The sequence below is a fragment of the Hesperophylax consimilis genome, chromosome 17, assembly GCF_061612785.1.
Source record: "Hesperophylax consimilis isolate HC1 chromosome 17, BYU_Hcon_1.0, whole genome shotgun sequence".
NCBI lineage: Eukaryota > Metazoa > Arthropoda > Insecta > Trichoptera > Limnephilidae > Hesperophylax > Hesperophylax consimilis.
Genome location: NC_142852.1, coordinates 1,768,986 through 1,792,673, shown reverse-complemented (window position 1 = coordinate 1,792,673; position 23,688 = coordinate 1,768,986). Strand labels below are relative to the sequence as shown.

General features: G+C 37.5%; 1 protein-coding gene across 1 annotated transcript in view; it reads left to right on the top strand.

The window, feature by feature from the left end:
- Positions 1 to 2,020: 2,020 nt before the first annotated feature.
- The window catches only part of LOC149415743 (la-related protein 1-like), an 85,149-nt gene continuing 63,481 nt past the window's right edge, over positions 2,021 to 23,688 (top strand). The window contains exons 1-3 of the mRNA XM_089641476.1: positions 2,021 to 2,855; positions 8,990 to 9,089; positions 9,845 to 10,074. Coding sequence (XP_089497602.1) covers positions 2,499 to 2,855; positions 8,990 to 9,089; positions 9,845 to 10,074 — 687 coding nt within the window. The 5' untranslated portion in view covers positions 2,021 to 2,498. The remainder of the gene's footprint in view (positions 2,856 to 8,989; positions 9,090 to 9,844; positions 10,075 to 23,688) is intronic.

Below are 23,688 nucleotides of genomic sequence, written 5' to 3'. Positions count from 1 at the left end.
AAAAAAACATGGATAAGATACAACAAGAAATGACAACACAGTTACATATTTTCATTTTTAAATGTAGTTAAAAAATATTCTTTTAAAGCATTGCTTTGCAATTTTTTATTATGGTGGATGTGTTTGTACATATCTGGAAGTGAATTATATAGTGTATAGGCAATATAGTTCAGTGATTTTAACCCATATTTTGTAGTGTGTGTTTGAGGAATGCGGATTTTATTGTTATTTCGAGTATTGTGGTTGTGGATGTCTTGATTGTAAAGTGGCTTGATGTTGGTGTGAGTTGATTTTTGGGTAATTTGTAGGATGGTGCTTGTGATTTCATATTTAGGAAGGATTGTAATTGGAAGGATACCAGAAACTGAATAGATGTCCCTAACATGAATGTCCCATGGAAGTTCAAACACATTTCTGAGAGCTCGGTTTTGAACCACCTGCAGGTCAGCTATCAATTTCTTTGAGGCAAAACCCCAGATACAGCAGAGATAGGAAAGGTGTGAATGTACCATGGCATAGTATACTGAAGTTAGTAAAGGAATGGGTAGTAATCCTTGAAGCCTATATAGTACACCAGTTATAGGGGTAATTTTCTCTTTTATATGATTTATATGGAGATCCCACGAGAGTTGGGAATCTACGATAAGACCCAAATATTTTGTGTTCATTTTCTTTTCGAGGCAGTTGTCTCCAATTTTAATATCGAGGCTGAAATTTTTCTTGTTACCGAAAAGTATATAATGGGTTTTTTTTACGTTAAGAGTTAGTTTGTTTATTCTCAACCAGTTTGTGAGATGGGAAATATCAGCATTCATCTCCGTTTCAAGCTCCGCTAGGTTGAGTTTATTGTAAAAAATTACCGTATCGTCAGCATAAAGTTGTATAGTTCCTTTAATACCCCACTTTGTTATGTCATTCACGTAGATTAGGAATAGCAACGGTCCAAGAATTGATCCCTGTGGTACTCCACATGTTATTTTACCTAATTCACTCATTTCTCCTCCAAATTCTACTGCCGAAAAGCGATTTGATAAATAAGATCGGAAAAGCTCCAGAGGTGTACCAACAATACCCAAATGCTTCAGTTTTTCGATCAATACTTTATGATCCACCGTGTCAAACGCCTTCTTTAGATCAATAAATATTGCCGCCGTAAAATCACCGTCATCTATATGTTTCTGCAGATTTGATATAAAATCGAAGGCTGCACATTTAGTGTTAGATCGTCGTCTGAAACCATATTGTTTTGACGTGAGAATTTTGTTGTGTTCGAGATATTTCAATAGTCTTTCTTTAATGACACATTCAAAAATTTTAGAGATAGCTGGAAGTATAGAGATTGGACGATAATTTTGGACATTTTTTTTACATTCATCTTTATATACAGGAATAATTTTTGCAATTTTTAGTTTATCTGGAAATATACCCTTTGATAGAGAGAGATTTATTAAGTAAACGAGGTCATCCACCAGTTCACCCTTGCAGTTTTTGAGAAGGAGAGAGGTTACACCATCGGAACCAGCTGCTGCTTTAGACTTAAGGTTAGATATGATCCGTAAGATTTCCTTTTTATTTGTCCTGATCATGTTAAAAGATTGTTTTGCTTGAGGTTCCGTGTAGATCGTATTTACATCAGTTTTTGAGGTTTTTATGACTGATGCTAAACTTTCCCCAACTGAGAGAAAAAATGTGTTAAATGCAGTTGCAATCTCTTTTGGTCCCTTTACTTCTATAGGAATACAATGTTATTATTACTGTCGGATTCAGTGCCCACATTTAAAAGGAGTATCTTGTCAGTAAAATTATCACAGGTGAACTGTTTTTCACGGTAACCAATGTACTAATATATATTTAAAAATAATAATGCCATTGGAAAGTGATTTTAGTTCTAATATATGACTGTAGAGGCGCTAATAAAAATAATGCATGTTTTAGATTGTAGTTTCTATGACAGTTTATCTATAGTACTCGGAGGACTGGTGCAGTGCCTTCTGTATCTTTCGTGGAAAAATCCATTTTTCGGCGTCGACCACATGTGTACTGTTATGCATAATCCCGACTGAGATCGTCTAAAAATGCATTTAAACATCGCACCCGGCGCGAATGTCTCGTGGAAAAACGATGCGCGCATTCCTCGCTAATCAAATCTCCGCCGGAATCTTGCCGCTCCCTCAGACGGCCTTTAAATCCATGTAAATATTGGCGCATGCTCTCGCTGCTCAAAAGTTCCAAGCTGAAACTGAAAACAGAACTGAACCCTGAGAACGACAGTTATTAAACGTGTTTGTGACTATTTACAAGTGATACCAGTTAGTTCTGCGTGTTGTGATACAAGAAATCAACTGCCACTTATGTCAAGCTGGTCAACCATGCTTCCTTGATTCCAATATGGAAGTACGTCGAGCTGATCGCTGAATCGAATCGAATCAATCGATAAATCAATAAATAGACCTTTGATTTAGTAAAGCAGACTCCTCAGATGCCGTTGTCCTAGGACTATGGCCACTGTTGTGTCGGATCAACCAGGTCCTAGTTACGCCAGCGCGGTTCTGAACGCCTCCACCATGGAGACTGTCTCCAGCAACAAGGAGAACTTGCTGGACTGCATCAGCAACAAGGAGAACAAGGCTGAGGAAGAAGAAGCCGAAGGGTTTGTGCCGGTGGTGGCTCACGGGCGCAAGGAGCGCAGGACGGAGAGGAAGAGGTCTCGGTCCAAAGAGCCCAGGGTCAACGGCAGAGCGGAGCGTGAGCAAGTTCACTCCGCTCACGACAGAGAGAAGGGAGCTCCGCAAGTCGCTCCGGAAGAACCCAAGAAGTTTGTCGAAGCGCCTTTACCCAAGGTTAACCCTTGGCAGGTACGTTAACCACCAATTATTATTTATTTTTTAACGTGCACAACTTGCCGTTAGCAATAAGACTGTGGCATTTCTATGTAGGGTTATCTTGTGATGAATTAGATATTTCAAATCTGAATGATCTTTCACCACGGCTTTTCTGAGAGTATCCAACAATCTAGAGCGAGCTGCCAATATACTATCTCTAATATTAATTCATTCAAATTTATTTGTGCGTGCTGAGATTTGAACAATGAAGGTTGTCGAATCAATTCAACACAATCTTTATTTATTTTGAATCAGAGTGTGAACACCGCTTAAGTTTACCAAGTCTTCACAGCAAGTGGGACCATCGCATCTTCGCTTAGGACATGTAGCGAGGCTGAATGGATCGGGGAGGGGAAGGATATGTGGAAAAAGCATTTTAATTCCGTTCTGAGTTCCGTTAAATCGTCGGTTAACGTCTGTTGTAATTTAGAGTTATTATTTTTATGTGACATTCGAGTGAATGATGAAAGAAGTTGTACGTATATAGTTGTTGATACGTATGAAAATTTATGAAGTAAGAAATGTGTGGAGATTCCTTCTCTCTGCCCGCCCTCGTGGAGAAATGTTTAGATTTCAATTTATTTGAATATTGTACAGCAGTTGCAACTGACCGAAGCTGGAAGAACTATGGCATTCTCAATTTGGAGGATGTTGTGAGGCTTTAGGAAGTGGAGAGACGCGAAAGATGAAGGTTTGGATATACCAGGCTATTCAGATCTTGTCACTAAACCCCGTTATCTCTATGAATGGGCTATACTGAGAGTCTATCTACCACTCTGTAACGTGCCACAAATATCCTATGTTTTATTTCAGGAGTCAGGAGATAGACTTGGCACTAACCTCAATCAATTTAGTTTCTTATAATTCATTGACGCCGATGTTGAAATAACCTAGCAGTCCACAATGGGGTGCTGATACCAACTCTGATGTATGGCTGTGAGGCGTAAAACTGGCAGAGGAATGACAAAATTAGACTAAATGCCGTATATATGAGATCTCTGAAAAATGATTAAGATTAAGAAAGGTTCACTTGTTTAGATGTGCGAACCGGATTAACGATGAAAACAGCGTAAGGAGATTAATATAAGTATAATAATACAGCCATCGTATAATCGTCCCCACTATTAAATTCCATGTACCGACTAGGAGCACAAGACAAAATGTAACATTCTTTTGCTATACATACACAAGCAATTATCAGACGCACTCACTAAGCAATGCGATGCATGATCTGGTCAACAAGTTTGAGGGTACTATTGATATATTCACTGTCACCATTTGTAGAATTACGCGTAATCTATACCAGCACTTTGTTGAATCCTACAAATTCTAGTAGCGTTGGTAATGTAGTTTTAGTGATTTGTCTTATATGTAGTATTGTTCTAGTTTCTATATTATTTTATGTTACTGTTACATGTTTTACTTAAATTGTTTTATATTCAGTTTGCTGTTATATTATTATTAATAACAATAGGTTATGTTTGAGACAGTCTACGAATGCAGCAGAGTGTGTTGTAAAGCAGTCTATCAACTCTGCCTACCCCTGTAGGGAAATTGTATGTTTGTTAGTTGGTAATGCATTGATTGTTATATAAAATTGCATAATTTTTCAGTTTCTTACACAACCAAAATATAACAGATCTCTATGGAAAATGTTGACATGTGTCACTCACTATTTGGCTAAAAATGGATCCTACAAAATTCAAACAGATTTTAATTTACAAACACCTTTTTATTAATAATTACAACTTGTTTATTATAAAATTGAAGCTGATTCTATCTTAGTAATTGTAATATTGATGCATTTTTAACCTTGCATCAAGAGAAAATTCAATGTAATGTGAATTACTATACAAGCCAACCAATTAAATGGTTTTAGTTAATTAACCGTCGTGCAACTTCTCTGCAGGGGTAGGCAGAGAGGATAGAACAGCACAAAACTGTCTCAACACACACTTCATTTCTTCATTCAAATTCATAGACCGTTTCATACATACTTGCTTGGCGTAACACTTAATGACCAGTTCAGGTGCGCGGGCTCCGTCGAAGCCAGAATCAAGTTGGCCTCTCGGAAGCTGGGCGTACTATACAGCATCCGCAGGTACAGCAGTTAGTACAAAACTGCTGACTGTATATATTGTAAGATATAATATCTAAATAAGTAAGTTAAATTATGATAAAATTGATGTGATAACTTAGTTTTGCATCCAAACTGTGTATATTTATATACATATCTTTCTCTACCACCTTTCTAGGCTGTCTCCGACTTTTTCTATTATTCACTTTCGTGTTATATTTTCCTGGCGCTCCTTTCTTCCAATTTACATGTCCAATCTATCTAAGCGTCCCTTTCTCTATCTTACTCATCAGTCTTTCCAGAACTTCACATTCAACGGAAGCAATCTTCCGAACAGGCCTTCCATTGATATGCTTGGTGTAACTATAAGTGACCAGCTCAGGTACGGGGGCTCCATCGAAGCCAGAGTAAAGTTGGCCTCTCAGAAGCTGGGCGTACTGTACAGGGCCCGCAGATACTTTAATAGTACACAACTGCTGACCCTGTACAAATCGCAAGTGCGCCCTACTGTCGAATTTGGCAGCCATCTCTGGTCCGGAGCCCCTAAATACCTGAAAAAAACCCTTGAATCTGTGCAAAAACGGGCGGTCCGTTTGATAGATTCCCCAATCTTAACAAACGGACTGCAATCTTTAGAGCACAGGCGTCAGGTAGGTATGCTGTTCTTGTTCTATCGGTATTACAATGGAAGATGCTCTGAGGAACTAGCGTCATTGATCCCTTCGGCACCGGTGCGTAGTCGGGATACACACCATACGCGCGCCCAACATTTGTACACGGTTGACATTTGTCACATGAGAACGGGTCGCTTCTACGATTCGTTCTTAAGTTCAACAGCTCGGCTGTGGAACGAACTGCCGGCCTCTGTGTTTCCTCCCTCCTACAACATGAGACTCTTCAAGACCCATGTTCACTCCTTCCTCTCCACAAAAGGACCCTCCACACAGCATCCCCAAAGATGACATAGGGCCTGAGGGAAATTATTTTCTTCAGGGCCTCCTGTGTGGAGTTAATATAAAAAATAAAAAAAAATACAAACAGCGTATTCAGTCTACTTTAATATTTCCTTTTTGGCCGTGTTTGGTGACCAGGTCTGAATAGCCAGGTATTTCCCCACCATCCTCTTTCCTGTCTCCTTTCACTCCCTACTACCTTCAAACGCACAACATACCGCGATTGGGGTTGCCATAGTCAAAAAATCATCGTTTATCTACAACTAGTGCTACGTTACTGCTAATGTCTTTTTCGGGCATCTCAGACTTCTTCCACCATGCACTGTTGCGCGCCACAATGTCACTGTTAAAAAACTACATTACATCGACTTTAATTCGACTCGGTATCTCATCGCAGTGCTGAGATAATGCGTTATGTATTTCTCGGGCGTCCCCGACTCCTTCTACCTTTCAAACCGCTCTCTAGACACTCCTGGCACTAATAAGAACAAATTTTGAAATTTTCAGCGATATCGTTCGACTACTTTTCGAGTTTTGCGAGTGCAAACATACGAAGGATGTATTTTCATATCGCTCAAGAATTACAGCGATGGGACTTAAATATGGGTAGCCATCGTTAGATGATGTAAGAATGTAAATTAAGCGAGACAGAGTTGTGTGGCAGTCTATCCTATCTGCCTACCCCTGCGGTGAATTTGTGTGACTGTTAGTCAGTCATTTATACATTGTATTACAATACTAGAATTTTGACTTAATTGCATTGATTGATTGTGTGAAATTGCAAAACTGCATCGATGACTGACATTGGAATTTTTCAATCAACACATATTTCGAAGCTGATGTATTAGCGATGCATTAATGATTTTCCTTGTGTGGTAACTGAAACTAGCTTGCAATCATCACATTTCTAAATAACTGACTAATTTTCTCACGAGGTCAAGTGCTAACATAGAAATAATGAATCTGTCAGCAAAATTCGTTGCATAATTATCATTATCAAGTGTTAATTCAAGTTCAAACAATTTTTAAACAGTTGTAAATTTTCTCAATATAATATTGATTTGTTTTCGGTGTAATTATGCCGGGTTGCGCTAACTCCTTCTTTAGCCAACGTTTCGGACAGCATTGCAGTGTCCGTCGTCAGGGCAGATGTGTAATCTAAGGTTGCTGATAAAGTGTGCGCTTATGTATGAAGATGTGATAAGAGCTGACATTTGCGTATAATTTTAAAGTGGTTTTCTGCGTTTATTTCTGGTGTAGCCGTCAATTACCGGACACCAAGCTTAGCTCCATCGTCTCTATTAATATTTACGGGATTTTTGTGACTTTCGATTGCCTCCGTAATCAGCCGTTTTGGGTCTACCCAGGACGAAGTAATGCCCGGTTTCAATCAAATGCTCGGCAATTGCCGATTTGTCAGGGTGGCCGAGTTTACAAGCTCTGAAGTGTTCAGATATCCTTTTGGAGATTGTCCGTTCTGTCTGACCTACATAAACCTTGTCACATCCGGAACAGTAAACTCAATCTGTTTCCAGAGGAAACTTAGTTTCTCTCAATATAGCTTTGGTGAAAATTTACCGTTGATGCGTTGCTTCAAATGGCTTTTGACATGTTTGCTGACTAGTTCTGAATAGCCAGTCTTTCTCTTTCGCTTCTGCTTTCACTCGTCACTTTTTACAACCTGGCAATATTCCCCAAATCGGAGATGCCTTAGTCCCAATGGCTGTGGCAGAAAAGACTTTTGCCGTCGATGAGGGTATTGCAAAAAATCATCATTTGATATATTGGCAGTCCACAACGAAGTTCTGATACCTACCCTAATGTAGGTAAGGCACGGAACTTGCAGAGGAAGTATTAAAGTAGACTGTATGCTGTAGGACAGAGATATCTGAGATGTAATGCAAGCGCAGTGAATAATATTGAGAAAGGTAGTAGGTTTGATGGTTTGGAGTTTGGACTTGTGCAGAGATAAATAATATATATAGTACATTTGTGGCACGTTCCAGAATACCCTGGTGAAAACGTCTTGTGACCCACATCTCCTGGCTTTGGAAAGTTGGAACTCTTGTAATTTATTTCATATTTAATAACTTTGTTCATTCCTCCATTGATGGAGTTCCCTGCATTTCCCCTTGTTTCAATATCTCTGTCAGCCTTCCCATCTCTCTAGAATTCTTCCCAATTACACAATGAATGAAGAATGAAGTGTAAGGAGAATGTATGATGCAAATGTGCATGGTAGCAGAAGTCGGGGACGCCCAACGAAGATATGGCACGATGAATTGAATCAAATGCTTGTATCGGGCCATGTCAGTAGTCAGAAAATGATTATCATTGCCATCTGTTGACAATCTTGCTAAGCGTTGCCCTTTTAAAAAAGGTTTGAGTCTACACTAATAATGAATGCATTATTTTTGTGATGTATGTAGATATTATGGTGAATTCATATTCATTGTTTTCTTATTGTGTATGATGTACATGTGGATGGAACAGGAAGTCTAGGATGCTTTCCGACTAGTAGTAACTACACAGACTTATCCCGGGTTTTAACTTTATTGTAAGTAAGTCTAAAGTCACGGTGTTTGAAAGAGAGAGTGCGAAAACAGTGTGCAATATAGTTGTTGCTGAGGAATACTTGGAGCAGGTGGATGAGTTTGTGTATTTAGGAAGTATGTTCTAGAGAGATGGGAAGGCTGACAGAGATATTGAAACAAGGGGAAATGCAGGGAACTCCATTCATGGAGGACTGAACGCAGTTGGCGCTAACTAAACATTGTCCAAAGAAGCCAAGCTAGCAGTCCACAATGGAGTGCTGGTACCTACCCTGATGTATGGAACTGGCAGAGAAAGGATTAAAGTAGACTGAATGCTGTTGAAATGTGATCCCTGAGGCATATGTGACGTTGATGTGAGCTTAATGAGTAAGATTAAGAAAGAGACGCTTAGATGGTTTGGGCGTGTAGAGCGGATGAACGAAGAAAGGAGAATATATTATGTGGTCAATTTTTTTTTGTTTCTTGTTTGTGACTGAACTAATTGTGTCTAATGGTTTTTTTTTGTTTGTTTGTTGTTATCAGCTTCGCAATAGCAGCGGAGGACCTGCCCCCAGCGCCCCCGCTCCGCAGCACGCACAGCCCCGCGCCCCCCTGCAGCCCCAGCAGCAGGGCAGGGCCAACGGTCAGTACCAACCACCGCAACAAACACCATATGTATTATTGTAACGCAGTCATGTTCTAGTAGCTTTTCACGGCATAAAGTAGTGTTTTAATAAGAGAGATTTAATAATTATTTTTCGAGCCATTCGCAAGCAAACCTAAAGGTTTTAGCTCTGACAGAAGTTCAGAGTATTTCTGCTTTGCAATAAAGTCCAAATAAACGTTTCTAGACGTATCTTCTAGATTTGAATATAAAGCATGGTGAGACAGAACTATTTCTATGAGACCTCTTCTCAAAAGCAACAAATTAGTCTGAGTTAATTCAACTTTACGTTTGATTCAACTTTACGTTTGATTCAACTTTACTTTTGATTCAACTTTACGTTTGATTCAACTTTAGGATTGATTCAATTTTACGTTTGATTTAATTTATGTTTTATTAAAATTTTATAATGCCACATTTTAAATCTTTAGATCGTTAGAAAATTTATCCGTCAACATAAAAATAGAATCATTGTAATTTTTTTCGACAGTAAAAAAACGATGAAAATACATAACCTATTATTGTACACGTTTTACCCAAGTTTAAATATAATTCATTTTTCTCAAAAAAAGGAGACCTCATTCAAAATAATAAAAAAATATTTAAATTATCGACTTTGAGGTATTTTTATAATATCGAAGAATATTCCTAGATGTATTGTACTCACTGCTTATTGTACCCTTATCCTTGCCGTTCTTTTACGACCACTTCTTAATGTGAGTTTCCTTTTGCAGAAGCCAACCAGACCGCTGTGGTCCACCACCGTCCCCCCGTGGAGCCTGTGGTCCACCAGGCGCCCGCCCCCGCGCAGCCCGCTCCCCCCCAGGCCCCTCCCGCGCAGCAGACACAGCCCCCCGCGCAGCAGGCGCACCCCCCTGCGCTCCACCACCAGGGCCACCACCACCTGCACGGGCCCAACAGGCCCACCGTGGTGAGGGCCACCAAACCCAGGATTAATCATAAGGTAGGAAAATAATATACAGTTAATGGAACGATCATTTGGCATTTCATCAAGGATTTCAGTTCACGATATCTACCGGCCTGAAGAAAGTTTATGCATCATGTCAGGATGCGATTGTCGTAGGTCGGTTCTGTCTCCGACTTTGTTTTTGTTGCACATCAATGACCTTTTGACATGTGCACCGATTCATTGTTACGCAGATGACAGTACAGTTCATGATAGCTTTTTGTTTGACAAGCCCCCAAAGGGCACACAAACTCCAACGGCTCGGAGGGCTTTGAAGCAGAGAATGGACGGTTATCTCGAGAGTATTTCCTCCTGGGGTAAAAATAATCTCAAGACCCAATCCTGTCTGATTACGTCTAAAAGGGATCCAAATGATAATCTAGTCTCCTTCAACGGAAGCAATCTTCCGAACAGGCCTTCCATTGATATGCTTGGTGTAACTATAAGTGACCAGCTCAGGTACGGGGGCTCCATCGAAGCCAGAGTAAAGCTGGCCTCTCAGAAGCTGGGCGTACTGTACAGGGCCCGCAGATACTTTAATAGTACACAACTGCTGACCCTGTACAAATCGCAAGTGCGCCCTATTGTCGAATTTGGTAGCCATCTCTGGTCCGGAGCCCCTAAATACCTGAAAAAAACCCTCGACTCTGTGCAGAAACAGGCGGTCCGTTTGATAGATTCCCCAATCTTAACAAGCGGACTGCAATCTTTAGAGCACAGGCGTCGGGTAGGTATGCTGTCCTTGTTCTATCGGTATTGCGATGGAAGATGCTCTGAGGAACTAGCGTCATTGATCCCTTCGGCACCGTGATACACACCCAGCAGTGATGTAGTGGTCAGCCAGTGGCGAAGATCATAGATCTTCCAATGTTCTTCAAGTGAGATGCTCGACACTGGGTGGTGGAGATGAATAGTGGCGAATTCCCTAGGCTGATGATCGGGAGATGAACGGTACGAATTCCTCAAGCCGATGCTTGATACTGTGGCTGGTGGAGATGAACGATGACGAATTCTCCCGGACCAATGTTCGACACCGTGAGTGGTGGAGATTAACAGTGGTAAATTCTCAAGTATGGTTGTGGTACGCGTGGTCTGAGACATATATGTCGGTCTCAAACGGCGGCGCGATGTAGTCCAGTTCGATTGTCGCCAGTCGCAGTTGTAGTTGATTGCGGGTGCTGGACTGTGAGAGGCGCTGCAATTATACAAGCGCACGCCTTGTTCAGCCGCCCGGACAGTTCTAAAAGCTGCGTTCTTGTTGCAAAATCTTGCAGTTTCTAAGCTGCGCTCGTTGCATTGCATGTATCGTGATGCAGCAAAATGATTATTTGAGGAAAGCTCGATCAAAATTTCACTGTAATTCAACAACATTTCGATTATTATTACATCAGGACCCAGTAGGAATATGAGATCTCCACTTGAGGTAAGAGATTTAAAGCTGAATTCAATGTGTGAATTTTGTTATTTCATCTCTTTAATAGATGATTCTTGATCAACATTATAAATGATGTCTGCGTTTGGACAAATTCTTATTTCAACACTTCAAATAGTTTTTATTTTTAGTTTTTTGGCTTGTACAGGTGAATTTGAACAAACATTTTCAAGTCCGACACATATTCACATGTTACGTAGAAACGCACGCAACTGCAAAAAATAAGTGGATAATGTATGCATTGACAATATTAATTTATTATTAATGTATAAAAGAAGAAAAATACATAATTTAAAAGCTTTATAAAAACCATCTTTGAGGAGTTCAATAATAATAATTATTAAATTTTGAACAATCATTAATGTAGGTTAAATGGTTTTTTATCAGTTGTGTAAAATTTAAAACATGTTTTATTAGTAAAATCAAGTGAAAATAAGAGATTGTAGAAATTCTGTACAGTTCTGTAGGCTATCGCTAAATATGTCCAGAATGTTGCGACTTGCAACTGCATTGGATGTTATATAGTAGACATTCGCACAAGAAGTTAGGAGAAGGTTAAATTGGTTCTTTGAAAAGGATAATGGAAAGTTTCGGGATTTCTTGGTCGACGTTAATATTATTATTTTTTAACAAGTTAAAAATATTTTACCAATTAATGAAGATATAATATGTCTCAACGCCATCTAGTGAGAAATTTAGCACTTACAAAGCGTTTCCTACAAAAATAAAGTAGGTGAAAAAATATAATAAGCAGTAATTGTTGATTGAGGTACTTGTACATATTGAATCATTTGGCGGGTTGGAAATAGGCCGACATAGCTCAGTGGTTACAGAGCACCTGACCGGACAACAGAAGGCGCGGGTTCAATTCTTGTAGGCGACATTTATTTTTACTTGGGAGATATTTTCAATTTGTATTAGTATTTCAGGCGACTGATTATTGCTTATAATTATTTGACGTTAATATTGATTTTGATTGTGGCCGGGCGGGAAGATTCGACATGGTTATTTATATTTTTTTTAATTGGGGTGCCGTAGACCGACTGCCTCTGGCAGCTAATTTTGGTTGTCGGTGCATATGTGATGCATATTGAAAAGAATAAATTATATCAGACAAGCAATAAAGCAGGTACAAAAATCATTTTATTAATTAACTAGGTGACATATACCCGGCGTTACTGGGGGTTTTCCTTAGGAGATAGACATATACCATCTAGGACTTTTCTGTAGGCCTTTTTAAGATATACAATTTCATAGTACATATGAGGCCCCTAGAAACAAAGACGGAAGTGTCCACCAAACGTCAAAAATGAGTTGAATATGCAGTTTTATAGAGAAAGGTTCATTCTATCTCGAGAATATATCTGTTTTTAATATAATTGTCATTAAACCATAGTATTTTGGCTTTAAAGTTTTGTTGTTGTAACAAATACGGCAGTGTCCACCTCCTTCCGAAACAAAAGCGGTAGTTTTTCAAATAGCCAATCAGGATCCTTTATTCATAATGGCGGCCGTACTTGAATTCATACAAACTCGTGCGGAAGCGTCAGTGAATCGTGTAGTGAAAAGTTGTTATTTTTTGTGGAAATAACCATTTATTGTTAGTGGACGTCAAATATTCCAAGAATGGAAACTTTCCCCGATATATTGCCACAGGAATCAGTGAGAAAACGTGTCAAACAACCGCATAAATGGAAGGCAAACATCGCCAAGAAAAAAAGGTAAACAGCCATCAAGTTGTAGGCAAATGTCAAAATATGACATTTTTAGATTTATCTGAATTTGTTCACAATTTTTTTTGAAAGGAACTGGATTGAATCGGCTAGGCCAGGGGTTCCAGGTGAATAAAACGACTATTCTTTTAAAAGGAGAAACAAATAATAGATGTGACCTATCAACTTTCCATAATGTCTGCAAGAGGAATTCAACTGCAAATATGATAAATCCCAGTTTAATTGAGGCTAATCAAATTTCGGTTAATCATTTAATATTACGAGATGTTGCAAAACTGCTAAATATCCACTTTGGCGGTGACTGGAGAAATATTCCCGAATTGAATTTCTACTCGAAATTATGTCCAACTACTTCGCTTGTACCTCAAGAAGAAGAAGATGATTATGTTCACATAGAATGTAATGAGGAATCGGCAGAAATCGTGTCAGACTTATTAATGATTTAGTTAATTTTTGTATTATTTTATAATTTAGTTATTTTTTCTTTAAATCTATTTTTACCTTTTATTAAATCTATTTTACCTTTTTTTAAATATATTTTCTGTTATCCAGAATTTATGAAAATTTCTAAGATAGAAGTGACCTATCAACTTTCAATAATATCTTCAAGAGGAACTCAACTGCAACTTTTTCAATAAAAAAATCTTCCTAAAAATATTGTTTTCTTACATTGACTGCAACATCTTTGAAATTGTCATTTACATCAAAACCGGCAGTTTCCAACTGTTTGTGAAACAAAACAGCAAGTGTCCAAGATGGTCAAAATGATTGAAACAAAAACGGAAGTGTCCATCAAAAAAATTATTTTTTTATAGAAACTGGGGCATTTAGATACATAGATGAATTAAAATAGTATTCTTAAACCAGTTTACTATCATATTATTAAAATTTCCTTGCATATTGATGAATAACGGACTGATTAAACGTTTTTTTTAGATTGCCAACAATTTAACAAAGTGGACACTTCCGTTTTTGTTTCTAGGGGCCTCATATGTATCTCATAAGATGTATGATTGGTAATAGTATGGAAGATCTACAGTCTCTCGTGTCTAGGATGAACCAAGTATGTATGAAGAATGAGTTAATGATGAATGTAAGTAAGTCTAAAGTCACGGTGTTTGAAAGAGAGAGTACGGAAACAGTGTGCAATATAGTTGTTGCTGAGGAATACTTGGAGCAGGTGGATGAGTTTGTGTATTTAGGAAGTATGTTCTAGAGAGATGGGAAGGCTGACAGAGATATTGAAACAAGGGGAAATGCAGGGAACTCCATTCATGGTGGACTGAACGCAGTTGGCGCTAACTAAACATTGTCCAAAGAAGCCAAGCTAGCAGTCCACAATGGAGTGCTGGTACCTACCCTGATGTATGGAACTGGCAGAGAAAGGATTAAAGTAGATGTAAGCTTAATGAGTAAGATTAAGAAAGGGACGCTTAGATGGTTTGGGCATGTACAGTGAATGAGCAAAGGAAGTAGTATAAGGAGAATATATGATGCGAATGGTAGCAGAAGTCGGCATGATCAAGTGAATCAGATACTCGAGTCGGGCCATGTCAAGAGTCATAGAGATAATAGAAGAGTATGTATGAGACAATGTATGAATGTGAATGAGGCAAGAAGTGTGTGCCAAGATGGAGTTGTTTGACAGTCCGTCCTCTCTGCCTACCCTTCATTGGTTAGGTATTTATCTCATAAGGTTTAGCCAGCAATTAAAGCAATGTAAGCGCCAAAATTATATTTTTTTTACGACTTGATTACAAAACATGGACTTTTCTCTAATATCTATAAATATAATATGCATGTATTATATATGCAAACCTTCCGGAAGAAATTCTCTAAATGATAGTGAAAACCTTATCAAAATCCGTTGCATAGTTTAGAAGAACTAAGCGCACAAACAGACAGATGCAGATAGCGACTTTATTTTATACTATTTATGCCTTTCAAAAACTAATATTGTCAATTTACTTAGGGCGATGCACTACGTCGTGTAATATTTTAAATTGAGCCGCTATCAATAACACCCCTGACGTAGATGGCGATAAGGTTTAAATTCCCGCTTAACACCATCCGCCTGTTTTGATTTATGCAAGAAAAAAACATGGCCCAAAAGTGCCTTTTATTTTATTTTGTGGATGTTCAGGCATAAATGTTTAATTTTTTTTCGATCATTTTATAAATAACTTAATTTGCCACATTATACAATAAAATCATAACCGAAAATGGGTTCGTAAGTAGGAGATTTTGAACTTTAAAGCAGTTTTCATAGGCCTTATACATTATTTTTTTCTGGGCTTATAAAAAGACTTATCTAAAAAATTCTCGATTATTTCAAAGGCCAAGATGTATTCTACTCGCAGTATTTAATTAAAGCATCTGAAACATTTCTAGGCGACCAAATTTTCAAACCAAAAACACATGATTTTGCATTACTACGTATGGCATCGCCTTAATCTATTAATTGAATTCTAGCAGGGCTTTTACAGACATGATACATTTCGAAATTTTACTCACTAACTAAATAACTAACTTGTAAAATTGTATACGTCTATTTCCTAAGGATAACCCCCTAGCAAGGCCGGGTGCACGTCAGCCAGTCAAAAATAATTTAATAATATCCTGTGATTTTTCAAGGGCCTGCGCCAGTGTTATAGAATAATTTCCAAGCAGATCTAAGTACGATTTGTAGCATTACATAAAATGGCCTTCGAAATTTCATTATAAAAAAATGACATATTTTTTTTATATATTATGTTTAAAAATGAGAAATAATTTTCCACCATTGTGTTATTGTCACAAAGCAACGGATGTCATATCATCAAAATGGTACTCCACTATTCTGTCGCAACATATAATTCCCTCTGATCCGGCCAGTAGCCGATTGGTCCAAGGCTGTAGTATCAATCCATTGATAGACAAGTCCTCCAGCATTGGAAATGGATTTAGTCGCGTTTCGTGACCAGATCTGAATGGCCAGATACTTCCCCACCTTCCTCTACCCCATCTCCTTTCCCTCCCCACTACATTTAGCCTCATAATTGAGGATGCCATGTAACTGGCAATTTGATTGAAATGGCTTTAGTCGTGTTTGGTGACCAGATCTGAATGGTCAGATACTTCCCAACCTTCCTCTACCCCATCTCCTTTCCCTCCCCACTACATTTAGCCTCATAATTGAGGATGCCATGTAACTGGCAATTTGATTGAAATGGCTTTAGCCGTGTTTGGTGACCAGATCTGAATGGTCAGATACTTCCCAACCTTCCTCTACCCCATCTCCTTTCCCTCCCCACTACATTTAGCCTCATAATTGAGGATGCCATGTAACTGGCAATTTGATTGAAATGGCTTTAGTCGTGTTTGGTGACCAGATCTGAATGGCCAGATACTTCCCCACCTTCCTCTACCCCATCTCCTTTCCCTTCCCACTACATTTAGACTCGTAATTGGTTTCACTGGCTCCAGATGGATGGGATTCTTTTGCGTTGTTCACATAAAAATACATTTTTAAAAGTGAAGAGGATGAAGGTAGACTGAATGCTGTATAAATGAGATTTCTAAGACGTGTGTGTGGTAAAGCGTAATGGTTAATGTTAAGAAATCCCTGGACGGAGCATTAATGCGATTTTGTATGAACGCATTGAAGCCAAATCTAATGTGAGGGGAAGTTGCCTGGCAGCCATCTTGTATGACACACTTTTGAAATGATTTGTATTCAAAGTGGTGCATAGTGAACTATTATAATTTAATTTTCGTTTTAATGATGCAGTTATAAACGCTTATGATTTTTTTTTGGGTATTTGATGGGACTAGGAATGGATGTTATTTAAAAATTTAAGTAAGTTTTGGCATTTTTCATACATCTTCCCACTCACCCTGTAGCTTCACATTGTTCTCCTTGAATAGGAGCTGTTTAGGTTCATGTAAGAAAAGGACGCTTAGGATGGTTTGGGCATGTAGAACGTAGAAAGGAGTGTAAGGGGATGCGAAAGTTAAGGATAGAAGAATTTGAAGACGCCTGAGGAAGATTTGCTTCGGTGAACAAAATACTTGAGTCGGATCATGTTAAGAGTCAGATCACCTCAAGTGTCAGATCATGTAAAGATTTAGGTCATGTCAAGAGTCAGATTTTGTCAAAAGTGTGATCATTTCAAGAGTCAGATCAGGTCAGAAATCAAAATATGTCAAGAGTCAGATCATGTCAAGAGTCGGATCATGTCAAGAATCAGAACATGTCAAGAGTAAGATCTTGATAAGAATCAGATCTTGCCAAGAGGCAGATCATGTCGAGAGTCGGATCATGATAAGAGTCAGATCAGGTCAGAAATCAGATCATGTCAAGGGTCAGATCATACCAAGTGTCAGATCATGTCAAGAATCAGATCATGTCAAGGGTCAGATCATACCAAGTGTCAGATCATGTCAAGAATCAGATCATGTCAAGAATCAGATCATACCAAGTGTCAGATCATGTCAAGAATCAGATCATGTCAAGAATCAGATCATGTCAAGGGTCAGATCATACCAAGTGTCAGATCATGTCAAGAATCAGATCATGTCAATAGTCAGATCTTGTCAAGAGTCAGATCATGTCAAGATTCAGATCTTGTCAAGAGTCAGATCATGTCAAGAATCAGATCATGTCGAAAGTCATGTGTCAATAGTCAGATCATGTTAAGAGTCGGATCATGTCAACAGTCAGATCATGTCAAGAATGATATCATGTTAAGAGTCAGATCAGCTCAGAAATCAGATCATGTCAAGAGTCAGAATAGCACAACAGTATGTATTAGAAGATGTATAAATGTGAATGCGGCAAGTTTATAATAATGCCTAGACCGACTAGTTTAGCGGTGCACCCTCTGCCTATCCCCGCGGTGAAACAACGTGACGTGAAGGTTAAATTTGTTGATTTGACAGCAGTTCAAAACAGTTAGGCTTTAACCCTTTTACGACAAAAAATAGTTAAAACTTAAGGTTAGGTTAAGCATAATAATACATTGTTAATTTATTGATAGTTGTGATTGAATAGACTCTGAACGCTGATATTGCAATGTCATGGCGATACTGATAGCAAATTCCACTGGAACAGAATAAATAATTTAGTTAGACACACATCTCATATATGTACATGATCGGATTATTATTACCTTTGCTAATCCGCTAATTAATAATAATAATTACAGTGATGTATCTGTCAGATAATTCCTATACAAGTGTCATCTACGAGTATGTCGATTTTAAACAAATCGATAGTTGTTTAATTAAGCCATTTTTGTCATTAATGTTTGGTTGTCATTAATGCATATTTGAGCCTTTTTGTCTATCGTGCGTATTTAAGCCCTTTTGGTCCATAGTGCATATTTGAGCCTAAAAGTTCGTTAGTACATATTTGAGCCCGTTTAGGCTTTCGTGCATATTTAAGCCCCTTAGGTCCATGGTTAATGGTCGTTATTGCATATTTTATCCTCATTGGTCGTTGGTGTATATTAAATATGAGCCTATTTTGGTCGTTAGTGCATATTTAATCCATAGTTAAGGCGAAGCTTAATGCCAAATCACTGTTTTGATTAATCTTTATAAAGAATTGGTGTACATTATGAGTACCAAAAAATATGCTTTAGATAAATTGAAGGTTTTCCTATCGCTTCGCTTGAGTAGAATACAAATAAAAAAAATAATTGAACGCGTAGAATGAAATGTATGAACGCGTAAAGGAAACAACTTTAAAAAAATACAGTATTACAGCTAATATTATCCGTGACAGTTTCACTTGATTAACTTTTTTGCTTTCTTATAAAATTTTGCTTTAAATCGAACGTTTCTAGAATCGATTTTTTAAGCGATTTGAATGCCTATTGCCTACAATATAAGGTATACCAAGAATATACACATTTTTGGCTTGTAGCTTTCTTTTAATGGTCGTTGGTGCAGATTTTATCCCCTTTGATGTATATTAAATTTGAGACACACACCACCCCTGGCAGTTTTATCTGTTCAGTGCCTTATCGGCTTTCAAATACGTAAATAATAATATCTGTTGCCAGGGAGATTTATTCGTTGCGGAGCTTTATCTCAGCGGCTGATTAAATATTGTTATTATTTATTTATTACGTATATGTACGTACGTATTTTGTTCCGCTAGCTAGATTTTATGTGAGATTCGCATTATTTGAACAACCGAATCGCTTTAAATTAGTAATGCTGAAGTTTCCCCAGCAGCTGCTGGGGAAAAAAAAGGTTGAGGCGATGCCATACGTAGTAATGCAAAATCATGTGTTTTTGGTTTGAAAATTTGGTCGCCTAGAAATGTTTCAGATGCTTTAATTAAATACTGCGAGTAAAATACATCTTGGCCTTTGGAATAATCGAGTATTTTTTTAGATAAGTCTTTTTATAAGCACAGAAAAAAATAATGGAAAGGCCTATGAAAACTGATTTAAAGTTCAAAATCTCCTACTTACGAACCCATTTTCGGTTATGATTTTATTGTATAATGTGGCAAATTAAGTTATTTATAAAATGATCGAAAGAAATATAAATATTTATGCCTGAACATCACAAAATAAAATAAAAGGCACTTTTTGGCCATGTTTTTTTCTTGCATAAATCACAACAGGCGCATGGTGTTAAGCGGGAATTTACCTTATCTCCATCTACGTAAGGGTTGTTATTGATAGCGGCTCAATTTAAAATATTACACGACGTATTGCATCGCCTTAAGAGGAAGCTACAAGCCAGAAATGTGTATATTCTTGGTATACCTTATATTGTAGGTAATAGGCATTTAAATCGTGTCTAGAAACGTTCGATTTCAAGCACAAAGCTGGTTTTTATTTATTTTTTAAATAATTTTATAAGAAAGCAAAAAAGTTAATCAAGTGAAACTGTCACAGATAATCTTAGCTATAATACTGTATTTTTTAAAAGTTGTTTCCTTTACGCGTTCATACATTTCCATTGAAAAATATTGTTTTTAGTAGTTTACATTTATATTTTTTATTGAGTAATTTATTATTTTATTTGTATTCTACTGAAGCGAAACGATAGGAAAACCTTCAATTTATCTAAAGCATATTTTTTGGTTTTCATAATGTACACCAATTCGTTAAGACTAATCAAAAAAGTGATTTAGCATTAAGCTTCGCTTTCAAGTCGTAAAAATATATTTTCTGTCACTAGTAAAAGATAATTTGGAGTACAAAAGGTTAAAATAATGGTATTGATTGAACAGCTGTTGGTATTTTTATCAAGTCTTTTTTACATGGACTGGTATTGGTATATCGTTCGGTTACTGGCGCGTGTAAAACGGTCGCGGCGAGCTGTCATGTGGCAACGGTGTAATTATTCTGACAGTTCTGTAGTCATCACCGAAGATATGAACTGATGGAAGTGCATCCTGGGCGTGTTGGTGTTCCCGGAGTAATCTCAAATTATACTGCTTCAAAATTAACAGATACAATTTTTTTCTGGATATTAGTTTTCATGCAAATCGGTATACATCACATTTCATCTGTTCAGCTTATTTTTTTGCACGAGAACAGGTCGTTTTTACTACTCGTTCTCTGTTCAACATTTGTTTGCGATTGTAATATCATTGATATTAGTATTTATGTCTGTAAATAGTATAAAACATAGTCACTATCCGCGTCTGTCTGTTTGTGCGCTTAGTTCTTCTTAATTATGCAACGGAGTTTGATAGGATTTTCACTGTCATTTAGAGAATTTCTTCCGCAAGGTTTATATGTATGCTAATCTAATCTGTGCATCTAATGCACTGACGCAATGTGGGCATGCTGAGTCTGTTCTGCAAGTATTTTAATGGAGCCTGCTCCTAGGAGTTAGCATCATTGATTCCCGTTGCGACGTGCGCGAAACACGACGGACACGAGCGGCACACCCGTACACAGTACATGTTGGCTTCGTGAAAACTGGCCGCTTCTTCGACTCTTTCGTATGTGGAACCAGCTACCGGCATCTGTTTTTCCTCCTTCGTATAATCCGGGCCTCTTCACGACTCGCATTATTAAATCCCTCACTACAGCCCCTACCTTAACCATCCTCACAACGCTGCCCAACTGGGTGGCGAGATAGCTCCCCTGTCATTACACTGTACAGAAAGGAACACTCTTGTGAGGTGTCACAAAAAAAAATGAGCTCACCCATAGACGGCACTAGATTAGTCTATAAGTTACCCATAGATAGGCAACGATTAGTTTATAATACCTTAGTGTTTATTTATAAGCTAAAAAATAAAATGTTACCTGACTATATGTCAAAGAATGTTAAAATTAATAGTGCAGTTCATTTATATCCTACGAGAAACTGCAACGATTTTAGGCTTCCTAAAACACACTTATCAGAAACACAAAACAATATTTATTATAAAGGTTTTAAAATGTTCAATGAACTCCCGGTAATTGTTAAGGAAGCTAAAAGTCTTGCAGTTTTTCGTGGATTATGTCTCAATGTTGTTAAATCTAAATTTTAGTATGTAAGAAGTAAATAATATTGTAGTAGTCATAGAAAATAATATATTAGGTATAAGATGTAAACTCTTATAACTAAATAAAATATACATAAAAAAAAAAAAAAAAAATAGATGGCAAAAGATTAGTCTATAAGTTACCCACCCATAGATGGCAAAAGATTAGTCTATAAGTTACCCACCCATAGATGGCAAAAGATTAGTCTATAAGTTACCCACCCATAGATGGCAAAAGATTAGTCTATAAGTTACCCACCCATAGATGGCAAAAGATTAGTCTATAAGTTATCCATAGATTGCACTAGATTCGTCTATAAGTTACATATAGATGGCACTAGATTAGTTTATGAGTTACCCATAGATGCCACTAGATTAGTCTAAAGTTACCCATAGATGGCACTCATACATGGCACAGGATTAGTCTAAAGTTACCCATATATGGCACTAGATTAGTCTAAGTTACCCATATATGGCACAGGATTAGTCTGTAAGTTACCCATATATGGCACTAAATTAGTTTATAAGTTACCCATAGATTAGTCTATAAGGTATCCATAGATGGCGTTTAGCTGTCGAGAATAATACGATAGTAAATAACATATGAATAAGAATGAGTTGAATCCGCGACTTTTTGGCCTGTGGCCAAGTACCATTCCGTTCCGCCATTTTGACTATTGTTTTTTTAAATTGCAAATATTTTTTCCCGTCTCACGTGACGGGCCGCACTTTTCCTCCCGCGCACGAGGCCTATTTTTAGTGGGGGGCCATTTTATCATAGGCGAGTTCTGGCCGTTCTACTGTGAACGAATAGATTCAACGATAACTCAACAAACACAATTATTTTTTATTATTTATTTGTTGCTAGAGCAATCCCGATGAGTTACAAAGCTCATTGTAGGACGAGAGGAACTTAAAATACATAGGTTGGAGTTAATAGGTACAATTTAAATTGGTATTTTTATATCAACATTATAATTTTCACATACAAAACAGTACACAAATAGAAAAGGGGAGGTAAAGTAGAACAAACAAGAAGAAACATAAAAGGAAAAAGACAGGGATATACGCATAAGCACAGAGTCAAGGTAGAAATTTAGAAGAAGGTACTTACCCACTAAAACGTTGGTAAAAATAGATTATGCTCGATTACAAATACATGTGATGGAAAAGGAGAGAGAAAGAAACACAACAAAATGTTTAAAAAAATTATTCTTCTAAAGCCTTACTTTGAATTTTTTAATTTTGCTGGCTGTTTTTATACATATCTGGAAGAGTGTTATAGAGTGTGTAGGCAATATAAGTAAGCGATTTTATTCTATATTTCGTAGTGTTTGTTAGAGGAATGCGGATTTTATTGTTATTCCGAGTATTATTGTTGTGGATGTCTTGATTGTAAAATAGCTTGATGTTAGTGTCGGTTGATTGATAATTAAACAGTTTTAAAAAGTGATTTATAGTCATTTAAAGCAATGAAAAAAACTAACATAAACTATCTTATGTTACCTAGTTTTTGTTTAATCACTTTTTAAACGTGTGTTGAATTATCATTTTGATGAGTTGTCACCGAAATTATATATGTATCAAAATGAATGTCTACATCTAACTAACTAACCATCACGCCGTTACCCGCAGGGGTAGGCAGAGAGGACGGACCGCCAAACAACTCGGTCACACCACACTCTCCTTGCCTCATTCACATTCATACATCGTCTCATACATACTCTCATATTATTCTTACATGGCCCGACTCGGGTATCTGATTCACTTGATCGTGTCATGTTTTCCTCGGGCGTACTGCATCTACATCTGATTTTGAAAATAAATCCCGGACAATGTCGGGGATTATCCAGTATGATTTTTATTTATTAAGAAAATTACAAACAAAACTGATAATACGAATAATTATTAAAAAAATAATAAACATTTGAACATTTGAAACATAAATCACAATCAGTTCC